The 27107-nt window shown below is 40.7% G+C and overlaps 1 protein-coding gene across 9 annotated transcripts in view; it reads right to left on the bottom strand.

Annotated features, from left to right (window-relative positions):
* Positions 1–27107, bottom strand: part of ARHGAP24 (Rho GTPase activating protein 24) — a 431989-nt gene that overhangs the window by 259470 nt on the left and 145412 nt on the right. For 5 of the 9 annotated variants that reach the window (XM_039539650.1, XM_039539651.1, XM_039539649.1 and 2 more), the window contains one exon: positions 3089–3288. The exons of 1 other annotated variant lie outside the window; for it this stretch is intronic. In XM_039539650.1, coding sequence (XP_039395584.1) covers positions 3089–3268 — 180 coding nt within the window. In that variant the 5' untranslated portion in view covers positions 3269–3288. Of the gene's footprint in view, positions 1–3088; positions 3289–22757; positions 22872–25008; positions 25196–27107 lie in introns of those variants that run through there. 3 more of the 9 variants (XM_039539652.1, XM_039539653.1, XM_039539655.1) reach the window with 3 other exon arrangements.

Here is a 27107-nt window from a genome sequence, read left to right as displayed (position 1 = left end):
AACAGTAAATAGAGGGAATAAATGTAGAGAGCACTAAAGTGTCCTTATTTCGAAATTTATTTTGTTAGAGAATCCTTTAAAATTTGCATCCGTAAAAGAATAATTATTGACTGCCTGTAAGTTTGAAAAGTCTACATGTAATAAGAATTCACCTCTCTTCAGTAGCTTTGTTATATTTATGCAATTGTAACTGTGAATACAATATGGCACCATTTTTTCTTACATTTAAATAGCAACACTCTCCTTAGATTTTAGCCCTGGCTCACTCAAAAATATAGTATACTCTGGGTGAGAAAAGTCAGCTGTGGATTTTGCAGGATTGGTCTCTTTATAAGAAAGAGGAGCTTATTATCACTTCTTATGGATCACTAACTACTGTATGTGTTGAAGATAGGCGACTAGATCCTGGGTTAGGGTCCATTTGCACAGATCCAGTGGAATCAGTGGAACAATACTGATTTGCACTGGCCAAGGATCTGGTCAAGTGGCCAGAATTTTCAGACATTCATGCCTAAATGTAGATTTTGGGGCCTACCTTTAGGAATCTGCATAAGTAGCTTGATTTTCAGAACAACTGAGCATTCATAGTTCTTACTTAAGTCTAGCTCTCTTAGGTAATTATGTGGTCTCTCCACCATAGTGTCTGAGCACCTCACAATCTTTAATGTATTCATCCTGACAGCACACCTGTAAGGTAAGGCAGTGCTATTATTCCTATTTTACAAATGGAGAACTGAGGCCCAGAGAGACCAAGTGACTCATCCAAAGTCACACACGAAGAGTCAGGGGGCAAAACAGGGAACTGAATTTTTGTCTTCCGACTCACAAGCTAGTAGTGCTGGGCACCTATGAAAGTCAGGCCATTTTTATTTAGATGGCTGTATATGGAGTGAGAAGTCTAAATTTAGACACCAAAGTTTAAAAATTCTGGCTAAAGCAATTACTTTAGCAAGCTGGCTAATACTCTGACTCAAGAATTTGGTATCAGTTTGCTACTTCTAGGCCTGGCCAAATCATTACTTTGGCAGTTATTCCTCAACCTCTCCTTTCCTCTGACCAGCTATACATTTTTGTTTCTTCCTAAATGAGAGGAAGAAATATTGTAATTCTTCCTGACACACACAACCATCTGCTGATGGCACAAAAGGTTTATTGACAGTGCTCAGCACCCAGGGAGCCTGGGATAATTTAAGATGCAATAAATATAACGTAACCTAGGAGAAATTAGAGGAGTTCATGGGAGTAACTTCTCCATCCTCAGAGACAGAGTCAAAACCAAATACTGAATGGTCACAGAAGTCATGGAGGGAACCTCAAAACAGGAGAAGGAAAAAACTAGAAGAAGAGTTTGTATATCTGTTTGGAAGTTACTTTTGTATTTTCATTCGGAAAGTATAAAGAAGTGCAGAATCAGGCTGATCATTTAAGCGCTGCATCAAAACAAAGAACTATGTAAGACTAAGTCTTCTGGAGAAAAGTAAGTAACTAGGGAAGACAGATTATTAAGATTTGTATTCAGGCACAGAATAGCTTACTTTCCTTAAACATCCTTCGGTTTGTAGCAATTTCATTAAATGGTTTCTTGTTTGCCTTCCAGAAATGCACAAAGGTCAATGGAGATGCAGCTTTGTATTTACGATCTCAAAATGTGCATAGTGAAAGATGTACAGAGAAGTTGTAAATATGAATTTTAAAAGGATATTTAGTGAAATATGAAATAACTAAAATGTGTTAATTACACAAATGAGAAACCAAGAGTTATTTAAGGAGAATAAACTGCTTCACTATGGGCCTTACTTAAACGTTACATTTCTTCAGATTTATACAACAGGAAGCTTCCTCTAGAACACCTGAATCAAGACTGGCTGTCTCTCTGAAAGATATGCTCTAGTTCTAACCCAAGTTATGGGCTTGATGTAGGAATTACTGGTGAAATTCTATACCCCATGTAATACAGGATCCCAGACGACTGAATTAAAGATAACACACTATAAAAATCTATATACACACACACTGTATTTAAACTGATCTTAAGCAATATACCACATGTATGAAAAATATGAGTGTAGGTGTATATGTCTATATGTATCAATGTAGGACATAATTAACAGAACTGCTGATCATACAGAACTCAATCTCAAGTAAGAGGGAGCTGTGAAGTGCTGAGGACCTCAGAAAATTAAGACCATATATACTACAACATTGTTCTTCTGTCTGCAGAAACTTAATATCACAGATGCTCGGATTTGCTCTGAGCTGGGAGGGAGGCAGAGTTATCTACTCTTTTCTTATGGCACTCTGGAGACTTGTAACCATAAAACAGGGCCTATAAAAGTAGTAAGTAAATAGGAAAATAAATGACCATTAAGGAACAGTAAATTATGAGCATATTCCAGACAGCAGTTTATTATACATTATGGATATTAGTAAATGTGAGTTTAGGTGTGGTATGATTGTGAACTTTGAAGGCTGGGGAAATCCATATGGCTAGTCTTTTAAGTAGCAAGCAAGCTACATACACAATAGTTTACTTATTCACCTTATCTCAAATAAGCACCTTGATTGATTCATAAAAAGCAGGAATTTGCTACTGCGACTTGTCTCACAGTTGGCAACTTTTAAAATGGTCTGATGAAGAAAACCTGTCTTACGGTATCTTTACACCGCAATAAAACACCCATGGCTAGCCTGTGTCAGCTGTCCCAGGCTTGCGGGGCTCAGACGGTGGGGTTATAAAATTGCAGTGTAGATATTCAAGCTTGCTGGGACCCTGGGTTCACAGAAGATCTATACTGTAATTTTACAGCCCTGCAGCCTGAGCCCTGCAAGCCCGAGTTAGCTGACACAGGCCAGCCATGGTATTTTATTGCAGCGTAGACAAACCCTCTGGGACCCAAGCATCTGAGGGAAGCCATATATTTATTTAAATTAGACAAGTACCGTATTATTTGCCAAGTGCCTAAGCCAACTCTGTTTTCGTTTACAGATTGGGGTGCCTGTTTCTTCCAACTGGACCAAATTCTGCCACTATTCTTTCAGTTCCCTATCTCACCTCCCACCCTCCTGCTTCCTCCCAGCCCCCGCTTACCAAGGGTTTGGTTTCATCTTCATCTTTGAAATAATAAAGCTGGTCCCCCTTGAGAACAAACCAGCGTGTGTGCCAAGTCTTGACAAAGCCTCCTTGCTTCCGCAGCCACCCACACTTAATGGCATTGTGCCGTCCTTGGCTTAGCTGGAGACTCTCTGCAGAGCCATTGTTCTCATCCATAATGAGGCCGATGGACTCTCCTGTTTAGACAAAAAAGAAGGAAAAGAAAAAAAAAGAAACCACATTATTCTCTTTTTAAAGGGGGGCAAAAAAGTAGCAGCCTGCCAATTTTCAACATAGCTAGAAAACAAATAAGCCCTGACAACAAAAATGCCCTACAAGAGCTTTTACTATCCACCTGTTTATTTTCATGCCAGTGCCAGTCATAATCCAGTTTCCAAAGTTTCATGAAAAGTAAGTTCCATGTTAAACAGCAAATAAGCAGGGATGGAAACAAAACAACTTTTCAGGTACAATGTGATATACATTTTCATGCACAACGAGCAAAACATGCCCATTCAGTCTAGATGATTTAGGACTTATTCACACTCAACAGTTCATTTGGATTAAGGGAAGATGTGAGTTTAAAGCACAATAGCTTGTCCAGAATAATTCTCCATGTCGACAAGCCCTTCTTTTGGTTTAAAGGGAAGCAACAAAGAAAGAACCAACATAAAGTCTCCGTGACAGAGAAAGATGAGCACGTCTCACGCTATAAGGTCCTCTATTCCATCACAGCCTTCCCCATAAGAACATAAGAACATAAGAAAGGCCGTACAGGGTCAGACCAAAGGTCCATCTAGCCCAGTATCTGTCTACCGACAGTGGCCAATGCCAGGTGCCCCTGAGGGAGTGAACCTAACAGGCAATGATCAAGTGATCTCTCTCCTGCCATCCATCTCCATCCTCTGACGAACAGAGGCTAGGGACACCATTCTTACCCATCCTGGCTAATAGCCATTTATGGACTTAGCCACCATGAATTTATCCAGTCCCCTTTTAAACATTGTTATAGTCCTAGCCTTCACAACCTCCTCAGGTAAGGAGTTCCACAAGTTGACTGTGCGCTGCGTGAAGAAGAACTTCCTTTTATTTGTTTTAAACCTGCTGCCTATTAATTTCATTTGGTGACCCCTAGTTCTTGTATTATGGGAATAAGTAAATAACTTTTCCTTATCCACTTTCTCAACATCACTCATGATTTTATATACCTCTATCATGTCCCCCCTTAGTCTCCTCTTTTCCAAACTGAAGAGTCCTAGCCTCTTTAATCTTTCCTCATATGGGACCCTCTCTAAACCCCTAATCATTTTAGTTGCTCTTTTCTGAACCTTTTCTAGTGCTAGAATATCTTTTTTGAGGTGAGGAGACCACATCTGTACACAGTATTCGAGATGTGGGCGTACCATGGATTTATATAAGGGCAATAATATATTCTCAGTCTTATTCTCTATCCCCTTTTTAATGATTCCTAATATCCTGTTTGCTTTTTTGACCGCCTCTGCACACTGCGTGGACATCTTCAGAGAACTATCCACGATAACTCCAAGATCTTTTTCCTGACTCGTTGTAGCTAAATTAGCCCCCATCATGTTGTATGTATAGTTGGGGTTATTTTTTCCAATGTGCATTACTTTACATTTATCCACATTAAATTTCAAGCAAAGAAAGGCTTGTTACATGTAAAGGTGTAGTACACATAAAATAGAATTGTTGCTAGGTATACCACATAATGTAATAGATCCCCTATTGGAAGGAAGGAGGGGAGGGAGAGAGTGGGTGTGGGGAGGAGGGCGGTTATCAAATGTTGTAATTAGTGCAGAACTTTTGCAGTTAAAACCTTAAGCCATGAGAAACTTGGCTACTCTGGGGCTTGAACATGGACATGAACCTAGAAAAGTTTCATGTAAAACTCTTTCAAAGCCTGCAACATCTTTGTCAAAACTTAAAGCCATACTTTCTGATGTCTGGATGGGCATGAATCTTCTAGACTGATTTTGCATGTGCAATATATGCTTATGTGATGAGTTTTCAAGGTCAAATAATTCCTCATTAACCCAGATGCAATGCATGGAGCTGAACAAACTCGTGAAGCTTATTTTTTCCAACCTTCAATATACTGGGTTCAAATACACCCAAATTATCAAGTGAAACTCAAGGATGCAAAACCACATGTACTGAAACAGCCTAAAATGAAATCAAACCCCATACAGCACCATACAGAAAAGGGCAAAACCTTAACTAATACAATGCCATGACTAGGACAAGGACTGGTCGGTCATCACAGAGGCACCTGTTTTGCTTTTTAGGAAGTTAAGTTATGGATCATCAAATAAATCAGAAGTCAGAGAATAAAACCCTGGGTTTGTTCAGCTAGTCTAACCTTTTGCCAAAAGAGGCTTGGTTCTCTACATTGTACTCATGAGTGCTTTGTCATTCCCAACTTCCCTTGGGGGAGAACTGTATTACACCACTGCATACTAAACTATGCATAATATAATTACCAGAAATCTATTCCATAAAAACACAGGGAACAGTTGCAGCCTTGACTACTACAGGAGTCCAGGGATGTTCAAGTAGGACTTTCTGTTCCTCCAATCAAATCTCCTTCCCTTAGAATTCCTAATTTTGACAACTTGGTGGAAGAATCTTTGGTACTAGATCCTGCTGATTCCTTTTCACTGACTGTTCCTGTTGTTCATGACACTGTCACACCACTATCACCATGTAGGGTTGCCAACCCTCCAGGATTAGCCTGGAGTCTCCCAGAATTGGCATTGATCTCCCGGTGACTACTGAAAGCAATCCAGGAGATTTTAATAGGATATTTTAAGAAAATGACATTATCTCATGTTGGGGGGGAAAAAATCTCTGAGAATAGCTTCAGTCAGAAGCCTGGTCTACACTGGGGGAGAAAGCAGGGCGAGCTATGTCGGTCTAAGTTACACAACTTCAGCTACGAAAATAGCATAGCTGAAGTTGATGTACTTAGAGCTACTTACTGCGATGTCTTCACTGCAGTAGGTTGACTGCTGCTGCTCCCTTGTCGACTCTGGCTATGCTTCTCACTCTGGTGGAGTACCGGAGTCGACAGGAGAGCACTCGGTGGTCGATTTATCATGTCTTCATTAGACACAATAAATTGACCCCCGGAGGATCAATTGCTCCGGAGGCAAGTGTAGACATGCCCAGAGTTTCAACCCTATCACCATGTTATCCCAAGAGAGTGCGGGAATATACAAGTTGTTTAGTTAGTGGGTTGTTATTCCAGTGCAGAATAATCCCTTGCAATGTAAAAATCTGATGCAGTCCACCGGCAACTTTTATTTAGGTTATAGAGCGTTTCATGTTAGCCACATAAACAATAATGTATGAGTGTTTGGAAAGTTTTTAAAGTAGGGTGGAGGAATGTGGTGCCTGTCCTTTAAATGTTCAGGGGGCTCTGTGCTTTCTCCTCGCATACCCTCAAAGCCTCACTTTCCTGCTAGTTTCAGTTTTGTAACCAGAACAATTAAGCTAGCACAGGAGAGATTTGTGTGTTCATATGCTCCCTCTGCGTCTGTCTGTCTCTCTCCTCCTCTACAGCTTCCAGAAATACAACAGTATTCTTTGAGCACCTCAGCTTTTAGCTAATTTTCTGCCATCATTTTTAAAACAGCATGTTATGCTTCCAGGTCTGGTGTAACTTAAATGAGCATATTAGGAGTGATTATGAAATGGAGATACAATTATCAGAATGAAAATGAAATTACCCTCTAGGCATGGGAAACGTATCATGTTCATAATTTATATCTTTTCAGCCTTAGCTGGAATCACTTACATGCAACTGTGGTTTATCAGGCTAAAGTGTTTGTAAAGGAACAATTTGCCAACTTAAATCCTCAGGAAAATTATTTAGCTAATATTTAATGGGAAGGTATTTTAATTGTGGGTAGGCTACTGCAATCTAAAACTGAGAAACAAAATTGTGAATTTGAGCTTTGAGTTACTGATCATCACACAGGTATAGAAAATTATGGTTTCCAACTTTAACCAACCTGATAAATTAACCTTACAGTCCTAGCTTTGGGGTCAGCCTGTGAAAAAGACTGAGAAAGTGTTTAAATGTAATAATTATTTGTATTACAGCAGTTTCTTGGGGATCAGGGTCCTTTTGAACTAGGCACTGAAAACAAGAATCCAAACACAAGAATCAAGAATGATTGAACTCTTGGATCAAAAACATTCTTTCTTGTCTCTTTTTGGTTTGTTTTCCAAAGAGATCCATTAGGTTGGCACTGACACCAATGTACGTGTAGTAGGTATATGGATTTCAGTTAGCTAGCCACAAAGAATGTTTATTGATCTGTGTGTTTTTGCCAGATATCATGTATACATTAAATTATTCACATAATACTAAAGTAAATGAGGGGCTTGGGAGTAAACAATGTTCTTTTAAAAAAGAGAGAACATCGTTTCAGGTAAAATATTCATTGGTATGATATATTCTTTTTGTTTAAAAAAATATTGACTGCTACATCCCTGAAAGAGTGTAATACAAAATTAGTTTCTCCCCCCCCCCCATTCCCTTATTCTTCAAACCACTTTCTTGTATGAAATTAGTAGAAATGTGAGTCAGCTGACTTGTTTTTGGTAATTGGAACATTACATTCAATCCCATGAGACCAAATTTATAAAGGTTTTTATTGTTCTACATTTCTCCTTTACTTTCCAAACCTGAAAACTACAATCCAGACTTTGAATCAGAAACCCAACAGTTGGCTTACTCACACTAGTTGTTTTCACAGCTGCTTCAGCACCATCATAAAAATAAATTGGAGGAATATCAGGTGTTGGCTTTGACACAGACAGCAGAGGTGTAAAGAATACATAAACAACACATGACCAAGTATGGGATTATCTCAAGATAACCAACTGTGTCTTGCCATTGTGAGACATGAGGCAGAAAGCCATGGCATTTTCTAAATAAACAAAATTAAGAGTAATAACCCATCTTCTGAATGAAACATAAAACTTGTATTTTCTGAAAGAATCTGCCCAATTGTCCTGGTCAAGTTCCAGTTTAGGTAATTACTAGATCTGAACAAATCCTGTACACTCCATTCATTGGGGCTGTCTATTAGTGAACCCTCTTGGGTTTGCCTGGAGATACGGGTTGTAAAGAATATACAACTAAGAAATGCTCCCACACATTCACCAGCTGCCCTCTTTCTTGAGGTCACAGACCCAATCTCTACCTACCACTGCTGGTCATATTTCATTCCCTTTTCCTCTGCCTAATGGAGCATGCAGCCCTCTTCCTAGGCTCTTTAGAAGCAACATCACTGTTCCCTTAATTTTCTTCTCGGGAGGGTTGGGGGAGTGTTACTGTTTCCACCTGACAGTTACAGCGGAGAAACATTCGCTCTCTCCCTATCTGTATATTAAACAGGCATTACTCATAAAATGTAGCACTTAGTAGCCACAAAATGCCTGGAGAGAGGATGGGCCAAACAGTGTCAAGTCCCGATCCACCGCATTTTCATGGGCCTGAGCCAACATTGACAGGTTTGTCTAGAAACCAGCTGGTTTCAGATCTGTTTGTGATTCTAGCTGAAAATTTTCACAGTTTTAGTAATTACATTCCAAGTACTTAAAACACCTCCTGCCTTTTCAGTTAGATACAGTACGAGATTCTACATCCTTGCTGGTCCACAACCGACACGTCAGGCTTTTGAGAGCCAGAGACCAGCCCGGCATAGAATGGGCTCAGGATCCAAGGAACTGCCCTTTGGATGCTCCTCCTGAACAGTGCTGTGCTTGCCTTAGCTGTAACTGACTATCTGGTCCCAAATTCTTTTTCACTTCCTATCCTAAATCATTGTGCCCCATTGAGCAGATGCTATGGTTCCACTCCAAAAGTGGTTTCATTTCACTGGTGGACAAATTGATTCTTCTATGTAGATGTGTTACATTTATAAAGAGCTTTGTGACGAAAAGAAGCTACATAAAATTAAATGCAACTTTCATCCCAAATGATCTCAAACCCCCATGTAACTCACCTTCTTCAAGTGAGTCATTGCATTCCTTTTATTATTATTATTTTTAAATGCACCACGGGACTAGCAATCCCAAAATCTAAGGTTATGCTGGATTCTCACTGTTACTGAGATCATTTCTTGGCAAATTGGATTCTTCCTTTTATTTAGAAAAGCTAGAAAATATTGTGCTATCCCCATTCAATATCTGAATGGATAACTTGTTATCCTATCTGCTTAACTATGGGGGCATTAATTAAAATACCCTTGTATTCTTCTTACTCAGTATCCACAATGCATTTTGCCACACTATCAAAAGTCACTGGAATACCCATTCCATTTAGTTTGTTTATACAGCACCTATGATCAAAAGCCTAATGAGCTACATTAACAAGTAAGACTGGCTCTTTGCTTGCATCCACACACAGAAAGAACCTGGGAGTGGGGGGAAATAAACATTTAGCTAATACTTGTTCTGAGTTATTTGAGAAATCTTTTGTGCCACAGGCAGCTCCCCTCCCCTATTTTTGCCCTATAAAAGGGGAGGTCTGAAAATATTTTGCTTAAAGGAACTTCACTTCCACCTCTTACATTTATTTTTATAAAGGATAGATGTAGAAGTTGTACCTTCAGTTATTCTTAAAGGGCACAATCCAAAGTCCATTAATATCAATGGAAGGGCTCCCATTAATTTTAATGGGCTTTGGGAATCAGCTCCGAAGACAGGATCAAAGACCTTATCCAAGCCATTAAAGCTCTTGCTCAGATATAACACTTACTACATGATCTGTATTCAGCCTGTGCCAGAATCATCTCACACAGATGTTCTTCAACCAGCCAGACTTTTACAACCCTACAGTTTACTTACAGGAATTCATGCACAAGTGAAAATAGGTCAAATATAGATCATGGTGGGGACTTTCAAAAGCATCTGTAGTGGGTTAGGCACCCAAATGCTGTCGAATTATGATACCTAATTTCCTTAAGCACCATCAGAAATCCTAGCCCATGTGTGTACCTTCTGTAATTGTGACTTGTTGACTATGCAGCAATATAGCATGAGTCTTGTAACAGAGTGATTGAGATTTCACACACTAGCAAACCTGCCCTAATTGAAATTGCTAGGTACTAGCCGCGTAATTAATCTGATGGTGCACTGTCAGAGCTGGTTGTGTCACTACAATAAGTGGTAGGCATTCATATGTCAATAGTTAGACAACCAATGTGTATGCAAGATATAAAAAACATATTTCCATAAAACCTTCACACTGCTATCTTCAGCCCAGCACCAGCCTAACTTTGTGGATTTAAAAATGAGATGTGCTGGATGCTCTATGGTTGCACTTGAAGTATAAGGTTTCAGTAGATGCTATGACCTTTCAGTATGTCACTTCTATAGGTGGAAGGCTAGGAGAATCCGCATAAGCATCAGCACCTGTCTCTCCACCTGCCCCTGCCCCAAAGGAATTGAGTTCCAAGACATTCAGTGGATGCAGATCCCCTGCATCTCCCAAATCTTGCCCTTGCACATCAATCTTTCATTGGTTCCATTGCAAGGGAACCATCTTTGCAAGTGAGGACACAGTTTCACCACAAAGAGTACATACTAGAATAACTTGGATCCTCTATTTCTAGAACTCCCTTATATTCATAAGCATAGGATCATAGAAGATCAGAGTTGGAAGAGACCTCAGGAAGTGATCTAGTCCAATCTCCTCTTCAAAGCAGGACCACCACCAACTAAATCATCCCAGGCAAGGCTTTGTCAAGCCGGGCCTTAAAAACCTCTAAGGATGGAGATTCCACAGCCTCCCTAGGTAACCAATTCCAGTGCTTCACCACCTTTCTAGTGAAATAGTGTTCCCTAATATCCAATCTAGACCTCCCGCACTGCAACTTGAGACCATTGCTTCTTGTTCTGCCAATAAGAATCTGCTTATTATAAGCATCTGCTACATTAAGCCTACACACCCAGCAGTGGTCATGCTGGAGAATGTACATTTCAGACAATTGTAGGTTAACTTTCAGATGTTCCAGACACCAACACACAGCCTGCCAGGATGGCCCAATATATGCCAATGACATTGTCTTGTTGGTTCAGTTTGGTTAATTGCGGCAGATGATGACCAGTCTGGTCTGGTTATTATTCCAGAGAAAATGAATTCCTTGTCCATTAACATCCATCTTTAAATTACAGCCAGCTTAGTATTAACCAGTCTGGACAGGATATTGAACAAGTGGTAATGGTCAAATACTTGGGAAAAATCATAGACAATGATAGAGGCCCTTCAAGAAAGCTTTGCAAGGAAATCGTGAGGAAGCGTACTATGAAGCTATTGATCTGTAGAACTATGGCTACACCAACTCTACCATAGAGCTGCGAAACATAGGCACTGAGGAAGTTTGAAAGCAATGGATTGATATTTTTGATTCTCCCTGTCTTCATCAGCTGCTCCTTATTAAGTGACTTGGCAAAAATCAACAGTGAAGATATCCAGAACTGATCCGACCAATTGCCTTCAGCAGCAATGGTTTCGCTTTGGGGGCTTTCTTGATACAGACATATTATTAAGATGGAAAACAAGTGAATTACAATTGTTTACATGAAGGAATATGGTCAGCGATCCCATGCCTGCCAAAAGTTTCAATGGTATGGTAAGACTGCCAATGATAAACTGAACAGCCAACCAGACCAAGCTAGAGATCGATTCACATGGCCCTCAGTGTGAAAGGATTTGCCCTGATGATTATGATGATGTAGGTTAACTTTTGTTGTCCTTGCCACTAGGTCCTTCTTTCTTAAATTCAAAAGACAAATGTTGTAAGAGACCAGTCTTTGTTTTTCAGCACTGTGACCATAGTAGGGCCTAAAACCAGGTGGCTGGGACTAAATGTGCCTAATCAGTTACAGAGAGTTTTCTGACCACTAGAAAGCACACATCCACAGGTCTCACTGTCACTTGCTAACTCCACTGCACTGGCATGAGTCAAGAGGGGCTCTGGTTGTAGATGACTAGCAAAATTGCTAAACTTACCTATATAACTCTTTACAAGTATGATGCGTAGAGCAAGTGACATGCATTCCCTGGATCAATTTTGACTACAAAATGTCCTATCACAAAGGAAGATTTTCTGGACCTTGAAGAGGAATTTACAGGGGAACAACTGCTCATGGTCTGCTTTTGCATATTATTTGTTGGATAGGGGGCATCCATCTCCTCACTCCCATCCTAGCTCATGTTTTTTACCCACCTGCCTCATTACATAATATTTAACTGTGGGGTAGGGAAAATATTTCTTCTGCGTTTAGAGGGGCAGGGAGGGGCAATTGAGGCAATGGGAACTGATGGCTACCTCATCTTCTTGCTGCTCTCTAAGCTTCGCTCAAATTACTTGCTCTATATAACCCACTATGCTGCACAAAAATACATAAAGCAGGAAATTGGCTGTGAGAGCCTGCAGAAGCAGCTTCAGCCACATACAAAGCTGCCAGAATGATCGACCCTAGTAACTGGAGGGCCAAATGACATGCAGAAAAATATTTCAGTCTCACATGGGATGGACAGTGGGGGGAATTCAGAACAGCTGCAAAGTCTGGTGAACTGAAGCACAGAGCAAGTCAGAGGCAGCATCAGGAACAGAAACTAGATGTCTTGATTCCCAGAGCCCTACCCTAATCTAGCCTCGGAAGGTCTAAAGACACTGCAAAGCCTCTGATCTTGTTTATCGTGTGTCATACAGTATATGGAGAAAGAGTCGCAATTCCCCTCCAACAGAAGGACAATTTGTTTTGACATGCTGTATTGTCAACACTTTTAATGTTTGCTGACTTCATTAACACATGAATGGATTAGAGCAGGCAGGCACAATCTCAGAAGATAATTGCTGTACATATAGAAATAATTTTGGTGTAATTCTTCCTTATCAAAGTGAGATAGCAAAGTTCATCTGAGCATGGATGTTGCCAGGTCTCTTGAATAATGCCCTGCTGAGAATGTAACTGGACAGTCTGCTCTCTCAGAAAATGAAGACAACCAGGATTCTCCCTTCATCTCTTGCGCAGCAGTTCAGGGTCACAGTCAGGCTTTCCACACTTTGTGTAAAATTTCCCAATGGGGTGGTGTGTGACAAATTATAATGACTAAAAATATGCCCAGAGAAAGCAAAAGAAATTTTAGTTCGACAACAGCTGAGAAGAAACAAAACCCTGCTGAAAGTAAGTGGCCCCTTGACAAATTTAATTGGAACTGCATTTAACTGAGCTCCTGAAGGATGGGTAAAGACGGAATGACCTTTATTTAAAAGGAAAGAAGAATCCAATACAAACACTGCAGGGGGGAAACAGGACTGTTAAAAAATGAAGGAGCAAACAGGCTCTGGAAAGAGTGAGGCATGTGGTTATTGGGGTGGAGGAGGGAAGGAGATGGAATTGTTTGCTACCTACATTACATGTCAAATTTATCTCATTTTTACAGCAAATACTGCCCTCAGCAAAGTACCAAGTCTAGAAATGACATAGTACCACTAAAAGTACTAATTGGCCAATGCTACTTTGATCACAGAACTGACGCCTGGTCTACACTGGGGGGGGGGGGGTTGAACTAAGGTACGCAAGTTCAGCTACGCGAATAGCGTAGCTGAACTTGAACTACCTTAGTTCGAACTACTCACCCGTCCAGACGCCGCGGGATCAAAGTCCGCGGCTCCCCTGTCAACTCCGCCACCGCCGTTCACGGTGGTGGAGTTCCGGAATCGACGGGAGCGCTTTCGGAGTTCGATATATCGCGTCTAGATGAGACGCGATATATCGAACTCCGAGAAGTCGAACGCTACCCGCCGACCCGGGCGGGTAGTATAGACGTAGCCTGAGATGATCCCTTCTCAGTTAAAAAAGTTAAAGTATCAGCAAAATTGGGTATTCAACTATCTAGTCCAGAGTACCTCTGAAGCAGTGCATCATGCTGTTTTGAATGTTGTCAGAAGTATCACAGTACCTCTGAGAACAGGATTTAGGGAGTGACACCACAGAGTCCCAAATTACTGTAGTATTTCAATAGCTGTCCACCTATAATAAAAAATCATGTGGCTTAAAATATATATTCCAAATCCAGTCAAATTTGTATACATATACAATGGAGTATGTGAGCGGGAGCATGGCTCTGCTCTTAGGAGCTGCAGTAGCACAAATTGTAATAATGTGTATATAGACATATATAAAAACATGGGGTATTAAACCCTCTTGTGGAGTCTCTTGGTGCTATTACACTAGGAAAAAAAATAGCTTGTAATTAAAGGCCCAATCTTCTTTAGTACTGAGTACTTCTTGCTGAGTACCCTTGATTCCTATTAAGCTCAATGATGGGAGCTGAAGGCATCCAACATCTGCTCAAACACTTGCAGGCTCTGGGCCTAAAATACACCAGTGTCTACATATACATCTATAACCATTTTTTATTCTGTTTAGAAATGTTGTATGGAAGTTGTCACTGCCTCGATCACATAAAATATTAGCCCCATTGACACAGAGATTTCCATGTTAGTATTTTGGAGACAATGTTGTCAATGTTTTTAAAAGCATAGAGGTCTGTCTTTCCGCTGAGGAAGCCAGCTAATCAGTGCCATTACTTTGTAGCTGGTGTTTCAGTCCTCTGCCCAGGAAAAAATTAATTTGTATTCATGGAATTAACATTTCACTTTGTTAAAAGCCACAAAGGTTTCCTTTACATAGCTGAGAGTAGGAGGGAATATCTGTTATGTCATCCTAGCTGTCACATGTAAAGTAATATAATTCCACTATTTTATGTTACATTTGTTCATGTTTGCACAGCCATTTCTAGCTGTGAAAACCCCATACAAATGCTATTATTAAATACCTCTTTCCTGCCCTTCTTTTTGCCCCATGCCAGCATCTACACCCTTATGCTTGCCTCCTATACACCTCCATAAATATTTAGGAATTGTACTTGCTCATACAGTTCTCTCTTACGAGACTAAGATCAATAATTTGTGCCTGTACAAAGGTCTTTTGCCAGGCAGGTATTATTTGGGAAATGCCTCTTAATTGTGGGGTGCAGACATTGCCCAATATTAGACCCCAAAACTCTGTCTGAATATCATTTATGTATCTACGCATTTGAAAATATTCTTAGACCAAAGGAGAAAGACAGGTTTTACTATAAGGTGACTAAGAGAGAAAGATAAGCTTTACTACAGAAGAACATATGTAGCTATAGCTTTAGATTTTCAAAAGTGCCTACATGACTTAGAAGCCTAGGTCAATTTCAAAAACAGTACTTGGGCCCAGATTTGTAAGGGTATTTAGATATTGTTCTGCTCCGCATAGCAAGGCTCAAGTCATTTTCAAAAGTGATATAGGCACTTAGAATCACTCTCATTTTCACTCTCTCCCTCCCTCTCTTTCTCTCAACCATTGACTAATTCTTGTAATTATGAATGACAATGAATTACCACTATGAATGATAACAACAGCACTGCTATCACTACCACGGTATCTCCTCCTCCAATTGTTTTGTGAATGATACCAAAGCCCCGAAAAAAAAGGGATGAAAATATTCAGCAAATTTGTGTCAAATTCATGAATAGTTTCAGGTTGACCAGAACAATATTTTTGAGCAAACAGACTACTCACCTGAAAAATTTCACTCAGCTCTACTTAGGAACATTAATCTCATTGAAAGTGAACAGGATTTAGGCTTCTATTTACAGCCCAGGGGAGTTGGGGCACTTACTCAGGGTGAAAGAGGCCCAAGCTTCTTGCTCCAATGACTTTATCTATGCAAAGTGGAACAGCTTTAAACTGGAGAGCTTGAGAGAGACCCACACCAGAATATCCCAGAACCCAGTGACTAAGGCACTCTCCTGCAGTGTGGAAGACCCAAGTCTGAATTCCTTCTCCACATCAGGGAGAATGAAAACTGGGTTTCCTAATCTTAAGTGACTGCCCTAACTACTGGGCTACAGGTTATAAGAATGGCATCACCAATACCAACACCTGCTCCCCGCCACCAGTCTGTTTTATAAATCTAACCCTTTAAAAATTAATGAAACAAAACATTTTGAATGAACGTTTCCTTCAACACAAAATGAATTCTTTCAAGTTGCCAAACTTTTTCACTTGTTTTATTTAGCTTCAACACAAATTTTTTTTTTTCATAATGGCCAGTGTGCTACTGCCTAAGTCACTTATGCTTTGCAACAATGCGCGAAGCAATACCTAAATCTGGGCTTTAGGCTCCTAAATCGCATACGCACTTTTGAAAATGTTGCCCATAATCAATTTCTTAGCCCCATCTTGAAAGATCGAACATTGTTACAATTATACAAACAAGAGAGTTAGATCTATCAACCTTCCAAATTCTGTCTTCCTCAAACAATGTCATTGATTAGCACTGCACAAATACTTTACAGTAAATAACATATTTCAGGAATTTTTCCACCCACAAGTTGTCAGCCAACAGCTTACAAGTTCCTCAAAATTAATTCACCAAGGAAATTATTCATCTCATATTTTCTGAAATTGTCTGTAAAATGTTTGTTAACAGTTCACTGGGAGTATTCAATATATGCAATCATAAATATGAAGGTTAGTTTTGATTGGATGCAGGTCATGTGGCATTAGTTCCTTGACTGGATTAGCATCACTCTTAGAATCATGAAAGAAAAGGGAAGTCACACTAGTTTCTTGTTGATCTGAGACCCAATGACTCTGCACCAGGCCCCTTGGTACCAAGAACTCAAGACTCTGGTACTGTGAACTACATTCTTGCCTATAAATTCATATATGTGCTCTGTGCTGACATATGTTTTCTTGAACAATATAAAGCAAACTCCTTAGAGCTTGAAATGTACAGAGCTCCAAGACCCATCCTTACTGGCTGGGGGATCCACAATACTCACCAGAAAATACTTTAAATTGGTATTGTGCTCATTTTTACAGAGGGTGGGAGGAAGGAATGGAGATCAAGAATACTGTAGCAATGAAGGGGATCCATATATTGTCTTATACTTGCAATAGGAAAATCTAGCACCAACACTTGACTTTTCTCCCTTTCTTTGCATGAGATTTAGGTGAAATCAAGGAATCTGTCACCTTCTAAGTTGGTGATTCAAAAACAAGAGGAGCACTAGTCCCTTTTACAAGATATCCCGTGCTGCCTAAGGCCAGCTTTGATTCCAGCAAACATCAACTAATGGCAAAACAGCTTCTAGCACGTATTATGGGTTCAGAAAGAGAGAACCAATTGTATTATTCAACTTTAACATTTTAGCATGGAAGTAGAAATAGTGCAGGCTATGAGCCACATAACATCCTCCAGCTATTGCTTGTAATGTGGTCTGGAGCAGCACTCAGTACTACAATAGAAGGTTTCATGTTTTTAATCCACTGGATAAAAGCCCAGCTGAACACTCCCAAACTTTGAGGAAGCTCTTATCTGGATCCAAAGTTTGTGGTTAGACCCTTTCTTTATAACAACTGAAACCTAAGTTACTGATCCAAAGCACCCTGTGCTTTGAATCCAAATCTGGATTCAACTCTATGGACGTGGCCAGAGCCATCTCTTGGGTATGGCAAATCAGGGCGACTGCTCCGGGCACCACACAGTGCATTTGGCCGGTGCAGTCGGTTCCAGAAGTGACGGATTTGTCACTTCTGCCCCGGGCCCCACACCCCACTAGGGACGACCCTGGACACGGCCTATTTCTAGCTGCAATGTAGCAGCAGATGAGCATGTCATCATATTTGTTCCCATCACTGCCATTAGTTTAAAGGGATTTGGGACAGGATGAGCTACTCAGGATAAAACAGGTGAGACATTTGCATTTCCAGTTGAAAAGGTGTATGATGATAAGGTGTTTCACACCTGATGCTCTGGTGCACTCTACCCAAGGAGGGTGTCTTGGGGGGGACAGGAGCACTGAATTTAGAGAGACGCCCCCAGAAGCCAAATCAGGGCCCAGCAGACAGGATAATAGGGACTGGCTGCTTCTTACAAGTCCAATTCAGGGTAAAGCTGGGACACCAAACAGAGCATCTGCCCCTGTCTTAACACAAGATGACTGGCCTAACCAACTGAACCTTTTTGTTCGAGTCATCAAAAGATGGTTTTGTTTATTTTGTGGAATGTCAGGCCCAGGTGGGCCATCCTGGGTCAAGGTGCTTTAGCAGACATATAGGTCCTGCAACAGACTAGTACTGACTGGCTGGCTAACAACAAAGCACCAACTGCTACGGGCTGCTTGTTTAAAGACTCCAGAAAAGAAGCACAGCAAGACCTCAACCTGAAGTCAAGGTGAAACCATAACAAACATCAGCATGTTGCATCTGTGTAACTCACCCAGCATCCTTTCCCTACGACAGAAGGGCTCTATGAATGCAACCTATAAATACAAATTGCCCCTCCATTGAGTGACTGAGCTCTCATCAATGACATAAAATAATTATGAGAACAAAACGTCAAGAGGAAATGTCTAATGTAGTCCTGCTTATAGTACAGAGCCTGCTTTTTATTTAACTTATGATTTGCAGTGCAGAGTCTTAGCACACCCAGGGGACAGTAATTTGTCATCTTCATTCACACATCTTATTTCAGACTAGGTTGGTTACTGTAACACAGGGGTTTTCTTTTTCTCTGTTTAGCCAATTGTAGCTCAGTTCCCTGCATGGGGATGCTAAGGAATTAGCATGGCTCTGCAACAAAGCACTTTCATGCTCTCAATCTCTCTCTCGCTGTGTAGATAGTTTTCATTTACAAAACCTCATGCATCCGATTTTGAGTGACTGAGTGGTTTTGATCACGATCTGATTTTGTCCTCTTTCTATTTCATATAAAAATGGATGAAACTCAAAATTCCTTTGAATCTAGGTCTGCTTTTGTCCTGGAACTGGCTCCTGCTCTTCCACATAAAGTAGGGTGACCAGATGTCCTGTTTTTAACAGGACAGTCCCACATTTAAGCCCTCTTCCAGTGTCCTGACTTTTTATTAAATACAGGAAAATTGTCCCACATTTGCTGCCTCCCCCCGGATTTCAGTACTGATGGGTTCTGCTACTGGCCAGATCCCTGCTTGCCAGCCACCTGCCCACCAGTGGAACCAAGGGGTCATGATGGGAGTGGGTGTGCAAGGCTGGTGGCAGGAAGCTGCAGCACGTGGGGCTGAGGTGCTCCCCCTGCTGGTTCGTCAGCACAGCCCCCACCATGTGCCAGCTCTCGGCCAGCAGGGCCCCACCCTACCCCACTCCACACACCTGCTGTGCCCCCTGAGCAGCACCTGGGGGTCCTCGCTCAGCCTCGGTGGGAGGATCTCTGCTTCCCTGGAAAGAGGGGCTCCGCTGGACCCTTGGCAGGGGAAATGGGCTGCAAGCACCATTTTCACCATGCAGGGGCTGGCAGCTGGGGGGCTTGGAACAGGACCGCAGGGGAGAAAGGGGTTGCAGGCTGATGGTAGTGGGGGGGCTTGGGCTGGCCCCAGGCACCAGTGGGGAGAGGGATCTCAGGTTGGTCCTGCGTGGGCCAGAGGCAAGGAGGGCTCAGGCCAGCCCCACACACTGGGGGGATAGGGTGGCCTCGGGCAGCCTGCACACGGGGGGAACTGGGGAGGTCCCACGTGCAGGGGAGCAATGGGGAGGCTGGGGGACCTCAGCCCAGCCCTGTGGGTGGGAGGTAGGGAGGGTTGGAGCTGGCCCCGTGGGGGTCTCGGCCAGGCTGGGGGGGGAAATATGGTCACCCTAACCTTAAGCAAACCCCCACTAACTTCACACAACTGGGCTACCCACACTCTTCTGTTTCACTCTACCCCAGCACTACCGTCTCCTGACATATGAGGCAGGGGGCTAGTTAAAAAGATAATTTAAAAATGTATACAGGAGACCAGGCTTCCACATATTTACCAGATCACTATGTAAGAGAAAAAGTTATAGAAAGCATAGTTCTCAGCAATTCCTCCTTACATACCATTTATTTTAGACCCAAGTTTATGTCTGTCCCACAGAGACCTGGGAACATTTAAAATTTTATTACTGAAAATTATTTAAAGGACGAATCATGAAACTGAGGGTGCAAAAGAAAAAATTAAACTGGCAGAAGTGACTCCCCATCATATGTTAAAATTTTATGCCTTCTATTTCTTTAGCCTCTCACTTTGGTTCATTGGACATTGTCTAATGGAGAGATATAAACAGATATAAAAAATTTTAAAAAATGAAAGAAAACACCCATGGGTATTACATTTATACAGCTGGTCAAGAAACTTTTAATAAAACATTCTTTGTTGGAAAATGCTGATTCATCCAAACTGAAGCTTTTTGTGGAGGTGTATTGGTCTGGACAGTCCAAAGTGGAATTTCTGGTCATAGAGTGAGAGACCAGAATAGAAAATAGCCCTGATTCAGAGCATGTGACTGAACCTGATTCTCCCACATCCCAGGGGAGTACTTTCACTTAAGCACCAAGGTACAGTCATTCCTTTTTTCTTCTCTCCCCTCCCTCTCTCTCTCCCCCATGTCCTTTGAATGTTTAATTATTTCTGCATAGTGGAATAGCTCTAAGAGAGAGACACCGACAGACAGACAACCATAGCTGCAATGGTTAGGGCACTCAGCTGGTTGTGGGAGATCCAGGTTCAAGTTCTTGCTATGCAGGATTTGAAACAGGGACTTTGACCTGGATATCCAATAACACAGATGAGTGCCCTGGTCAGTGGACTATTGGCTATTCTGGAATTGGTGGGTGGAAAGAAAGAAAGAAAATTATTATTTTCTGGCCAGCCCTAATTATTTACCATAGGTAACGCTGGTAGCCTGATAATCCATGCTCAGATAGAACTAGCAATACAGTGTATTTTTCTATCAACCAGCCTGAAATTGAATTAAATATCCAGTGACTTTTCAATGCATGATCCCTTTCAGGAAAAGCAAAAGTCAAAACCAAAAATTATGTATTTTACAATAATTTTCTATACCGTGTTACTGCTAATTTCTTACATTATTAATTGTTCTGTTTACTTATGTTTTGCATTTCACTCTGTTTGTACAGCAAAGCTGTCTGTTTTATTTCATGTTTTGCATACAGTCAACTGCACTTTCATGCTTTGGTACAATTTTGCCCTGTCTGGATTTCCCACATTGCAGGAGAAATGTACACATTAAAAATTCTTCCCATCATTTCCTTTGCTTTTGGTGTATCTGGTTGGGCAAAAATCAGGAAAAAGTGGGAGTTTTTGTATCTCGAGAGGAATGAAAAATCATTTATATACTGCATCACGTGTTGAAACAATCATGTCATTGAACCCACTACTGCAAAAAGAAAACAAACCATGAGCTACCCTGATAAGAGACTACAAATTCTGCAGTGGCTTACCCATTTGTGTAATGGTTTACACTGGGGCAAGTTCACTCTTGGTGTAACTTGACTGATTTCAATGCAGTTACATCAGGGAGGAAATTTGGTCTATAACATTTTTATGAGAAACAGGTTATATTTACAGTCTTCCTGATCAAACAACACTGCAGAACAGCCAGTAACTTCACTGAGCACTGCCAAGATGGGAAGAAGTCATGAACAGAAAATCTACAGTCCATGAAACAAAAAAGGAGTCTGTTCTCCTAGGCACTTGGTGTTTGACCTTTCTTCCTCTTCATGCATCTGCAATCCTAAATTAACCGTATGTGAATGCAAAGGCAATCTCTTTCATTTCTGCAATAAATCTACTATAGCAACAGTTTATTTGTCCTTGACCAGCTAATAACCCAACAGATAACTCTCTTGAAGAGTGAGCTAGTAAGTTACTCCTTGACTGTACACATTCTAGTCCTCCCTGCCTTATAGAGAGAGACACAAGACTGGCTCTGGTTCAGCCTTTCCAAATTAGTAGTACTGAATTAAAGAAACTCCTGCAAGCAATGAGCTCTTCTACACTAGATTAAGGAGATAACATAAATGAAACAACATATTTGTGATCAACCAACAGGCTAACTAGCTCAAAAGTTAGCGCTCTTCCCACTAGTCTCTCAAGCTGCCCTTTCCACACACAGCTCTGTCTCCAGACCGATGGCCAAATCCCAGAAAAATTCATGCATGCAAGCAACTTTACTCAAGGTGAATCATCCCACTGACCACAATATCAGCAGGGGTCTGTGCAGGATCAGGCCCTAATTAAAACAAGTGGTAGCTAGAACATTACTTACAACAATTACTTTTTGTTCCCAGGCACTGCTTACTTATGAAAACAGAGCAACTTGCACAGACTTGATTTTAGCCCACGTGCGTACACTGAGGTAATTAACCATTTAGTGATTAGATTACTCAATTGAACAATGCTCAAATGCAACTATGACTGAATTTACTGAATTTTAGTTCATTTTGTGCTAGGTTGTGGGAGTTTAAAGTTGAAAGAAAAAATACACTTATTTTTTATATCCTTGATTTTATTATTCCCATGGCTTTTACATTTTAAAAAAGAAATCTGAAACCAGATAAACAAAGAGTAGATAGGTCCCCCCCCTCCCTTGTTAATTGTGAAAAATCATTGTTATTTAACATTTAATTTGCCCAACCTCCATAAGTGACCTGACTATCCCAAAAGAGCGGGTGCTCTCCTAACAGAAGAAAGAGCAAGAAGAGAATGCTGCAGACCTGTTAAGTCTCAGTCAATTACAATGAACTTTGAGACTGAACATCACAGATAAATATGATACACCACATCTGGTCAGCAATCAGCTCCCGAAGTTCCTTCGGTAAGTTGCTTTTCTGTGGAGAGACAGATTTAAGAATGTAGTTTCCATTCCATTGTATTTAATGATGAGGTGGATAGACCACAACCCTCACTACCTTTTATTCCAAGACACTTCTTTGACCTCACCTTTGCTAACATAAACGCAGCACAGATATAGCTAAAAAAGACACACAAAAACCCACCCAGCTGCATGTACAATTCTCACCTTGGCAGACGAAGAGAGAACAAATGAACCATGTGTTATAGATGTTAGTCACATCATTTAATGCACTGCTAGAAGGTGCTCAGACACCACAGCAATAAAGGTGGTATAAGAACCTGTATGGAATAGACTGCTTGTGCTATGCAAAGCCACACAGCACACCAATCCATAACACACACACTTTCCTTTTGAATTAATTTTAAGATAGGCAGATTCTTTTTAAAAGCTTGTGTGCTGTAAGCTTTTGCTGTGTGTATCAATGAGTTGTAAAATGATATTTAACCTTGCCATTACTGACTAGGTTTAGCAATAGAGCAACATTCACTATTGACCTACTGAACCAGTTGAAAGATTAGAATGAAATCTATTGCGGCATGGAATGTCATTTAATATATGTGTTAGTATTTAACATGTGACTGTTCAAAGGCCTAGTTGAGGCCTTTAAGTGCTACTGCAATGTACCTGTAAAATGAACAAGAGCAGCAAGAACGATGGAGCAGCAAATAGGCTGTTCAAACTTATGCCAAGGACTGGAATAGACCCCAATTGACCTTATGATAATGAATCTTAAAGATGACAATCATACCTTTACCCCACTTCTTCAAGCCTGGACTGAGAGGCGCTCAGCCAAACTGGAGGAATGGAGGCCATTATCAATAAATAGATAAGACAGACCAACAACATAAAGACTACATCCACACTATGAGGTGGGGGTGTGATTCCTAACCTGCATACCCATGCTAGTTCACTGAGAGCTAGTGCAAATATGAACAGTCATGTAGTTGCTGTAGCACAGGCAGCAGCACAATTTGGGAGTGTACACAACTGGGAAAAGAGTGTAACACGTGCACGTGCGCACACACACACACAGTTATTGGGTTAATACCTTCCATCTACAGTACTCTCAGTCATATTTCCTCATGAATGATGAGTGTTTCAGGCACAGCCAGATTCTAAATCAGATGCAGGTACTGCAACATTTTCAGCAATAGAGAGACGATGCAGCTGAAATCTCAGCTAGCCCAGCGAGCTCCTGGATGTACAGCATTAAGCTTTCTACAACACAAAGAGGCTCTGAGGTGGCAACTACTGTGAATTCATTTCACAAGGTTATTTAAGATACAACAAGACATCAGAAAAGGAAAAAATATAGAAGCCTTTCATGTACTTCCAAATGAAGTCAGATGTTCACATGTCATGTATCTGGATGAACTCTAGATTCAGTGAAACTCTTGTTTCCACTTCAAAAAGAGGAAATATAACAAAAGGGGAAAGAATGTACATCTCTGAGTACAGGCAACTACAGGATAGCCAAAATGAATTAGGCTACAGGACCAAATCCATCAGTTTCCTAACCCCCTCAAGACAGACCAAACCCAAAAAGCTGTTTCATTTAAGAAAAACTGAATCCCCAAGCACATGCACTCCAAAGTCTCCAAAAATCCTGCTGACATGGATGAGAATTTTGCACATGTAAGGATTACAGGGTTTGGATAACAATGGGTTAAAAAACTAACTCCTAGAACTATTGGAAAGTTAATCTGAGGCATAACATTTATTCATGTATGTCTTGCTATTACAAATGCATAAAAGGAGGGAAATAAATGTGGCTTAATCCCCTTCATGCTGGCTAAATTTCCACTGAAGTCAATGGATATTTTGCCTACATGGAGAGGGCAGATTCATACCCATAGTGACAACTTTTTAGAATATTTTGAAATGGATGTATTGTTAAGAAGGAACGGAAAGTGTAATTTATACCAATAGAGGTGATGCATCACTCTAGTGTCTCTGACTTAAAATTTTCTCAGAGCAATAGAAATTGCCATACTGGAATTGTTGGCCACCTAGGTCAGGGTCTTGTTTCTGACAGTGGCCAACACCCTGTGCTTCAGAGGAAAGGACAAGAAACACCAGGAAATTGACAATGTTCTGTGTCCTGTATTTACCATGATCCTCTCTGAGTCCCACCGTGCAATTGCCATTCTGTTCTTAACAGTCTCTTGTGTGATGTTGCTTTTTGATTTTCAAACATACGATCAGGTCTTGTATATAGCCAAAACTTCTCAATAATTGTGTGAATTTGGACTGTGTAGGGACTGCATGATCACACCCCAGAAGTCCTTAACCCAATGCCTAAAACCAACATGAGAAGCAAATATTAATGAAAACTATCACATAAAACAAATGAGTTAGCTGACCTTTTCATTCACCTACATTTGTCAGGCCCAGTTTTCCACTGAAAACTAATGTCGTGACTGTAAACATAGCTCCATATAGTCATCAGCCCTTTTGGTGCACTGCAGAAATATTCATGTGCATGCCCACACATAACCATTTGTCTTCAGCATAAGATACCAGAAACTCGATACAAAATACACATGCCATGCTGTTTCATCCTCTGACTTTCCAGTGTTCCTTCACTTCAGAGAACACCGCCATCATGCAGGTGCTAAGGAAGCAGTCAGTAGAAAAGGCGTGAAAATATCCAGTGTTTCAAATTTTGTGTGTGATTGTTTGCACATGCATATGTAGGTGCCTGTTTTTCAATGCTCGAGCAGTAAAATTCACCTGAGAAAAGTGCCTGCACAAAATCAACTTTGAGGACTTCAACAGCACTTAAGTGGCTGACCCTCTGTACAGCAGTGAATTTCACCAGATGTTTTAAGAGTTTTTCCTGTTGTGATTTACATGCACGGGGAATTTTCACTTGTGGGCAAAGCTATCAGTTTAAATCTATATAATTTGGAGAACATGTTTCTCAACAAGTGCATCAGCTTCATTATATTTATAGGCCTGTAAGTGCATTATTTGTATTATAATTATAGACTTGTACAGTAGGAGCACACCGCAAATTACAAATATATTAAAAAGCAAAACAGCAGATCCAAGGAGCTAGAAATGTAACAAATAAAAAGAATGAAAACATCAAGCCTGAGGGTAAATACAAATAGTGATATCAGATTGTATCCTTTAAGATTATTCTTCATGGCCCAGTACAGGAATCTATCTACTCTGGTTACCTTAGCATTGGCAATTTTGCTGTATTCATTGAACAAGTGCATTATCTAACCAGTCAAACAATCTCTGCTATTAATGCAGAAAGCACAGCTTTACTAATTTATAACTTTTGTTCCTTTATTATGATAGTAATTTAAAATTCATTTATCTTCCAAAGGGTTGGTATGAACCAAAATGTGGCAAATAGATTTATTTCACAGGTTTGTCCCTTTGTCAGGCAATGTTCCAACATGTGAACCAGATGGCTAAATACATATAGACAATTGCAGCTAATACACCCCTGTCACACAAGTTGTTGCAGATAATAGCAGTTCAGAGAAGATCCCATCATCCATTCCTGGGGAAAACCTGACAAAAAATGGCATCCTGAGAAGTATTGTTTCTGTCTGTTCTTGGTTTGCACACGTGCACGCACACGGCCATTTTCATCAAAACAGAGTAGATCATTTGCAGGGTCTGTATTTCAGAAAATAAATGGCATTCCTGTTTGTTTACAAATGAAGGAGATTAAAAACTGAATGGTTCAAATGACAACAAATTTCATTATTGATAGGTGGACTGACAGTTCACGCATATCAAAATGCGCTGGTGTTATCTCCAGTAGTGCTAACTCCATTTATTCAACAAATACTAAAATCTCTCAACAGTTTCCTACAATTCAGAATACTTTTTACTTCGGGTATATATTACCAGTCAGCAAAGGCTCTCAAAGCACTTTGCAACACCTTAAAAAGAGAGAGGTATCATTATATGTGTAATACAGAAGAGTGATTAAAGCCAAAGTTTTCAGAAGCGTCTGCTTATTCTGAGTACTCAGTTTGAGATAGCCAGGGCCTGGTTATTAGCATTGCTGAACAGCCACAGTACCCATTACAGAAATTAGTCCTTTGATATCTCATATCGGGTGTCCAAAAAAGGTGGCACCCACACTGAATGACATTCTTGAAGATATTGGTGTATGTGCTTTGCTCTAAGTCTTTCCCTGAGTTAGTGACAGAACTAGGAAGAGACGCGAGGAGTGTTGACC

The sequence above is a fragment of the Mauremys reevesii genome, linkage group 5 (assembly GCF_016161935.1).
Source record: "Mauremys reevesii isolate NIE-2019 linkage group 5, ASM1616193v1, whole genome shotgun sequence".
NCBI classification, from domain to species: domain Eukaryota; kingdom Metazoa; phylum Chordata; order Testudines; family Geoemydidae; genus Mauremys; species Mauremys reevesii.
This window is presented reverse-complemented; position numbering and strand designations above follow the sequence as displayed.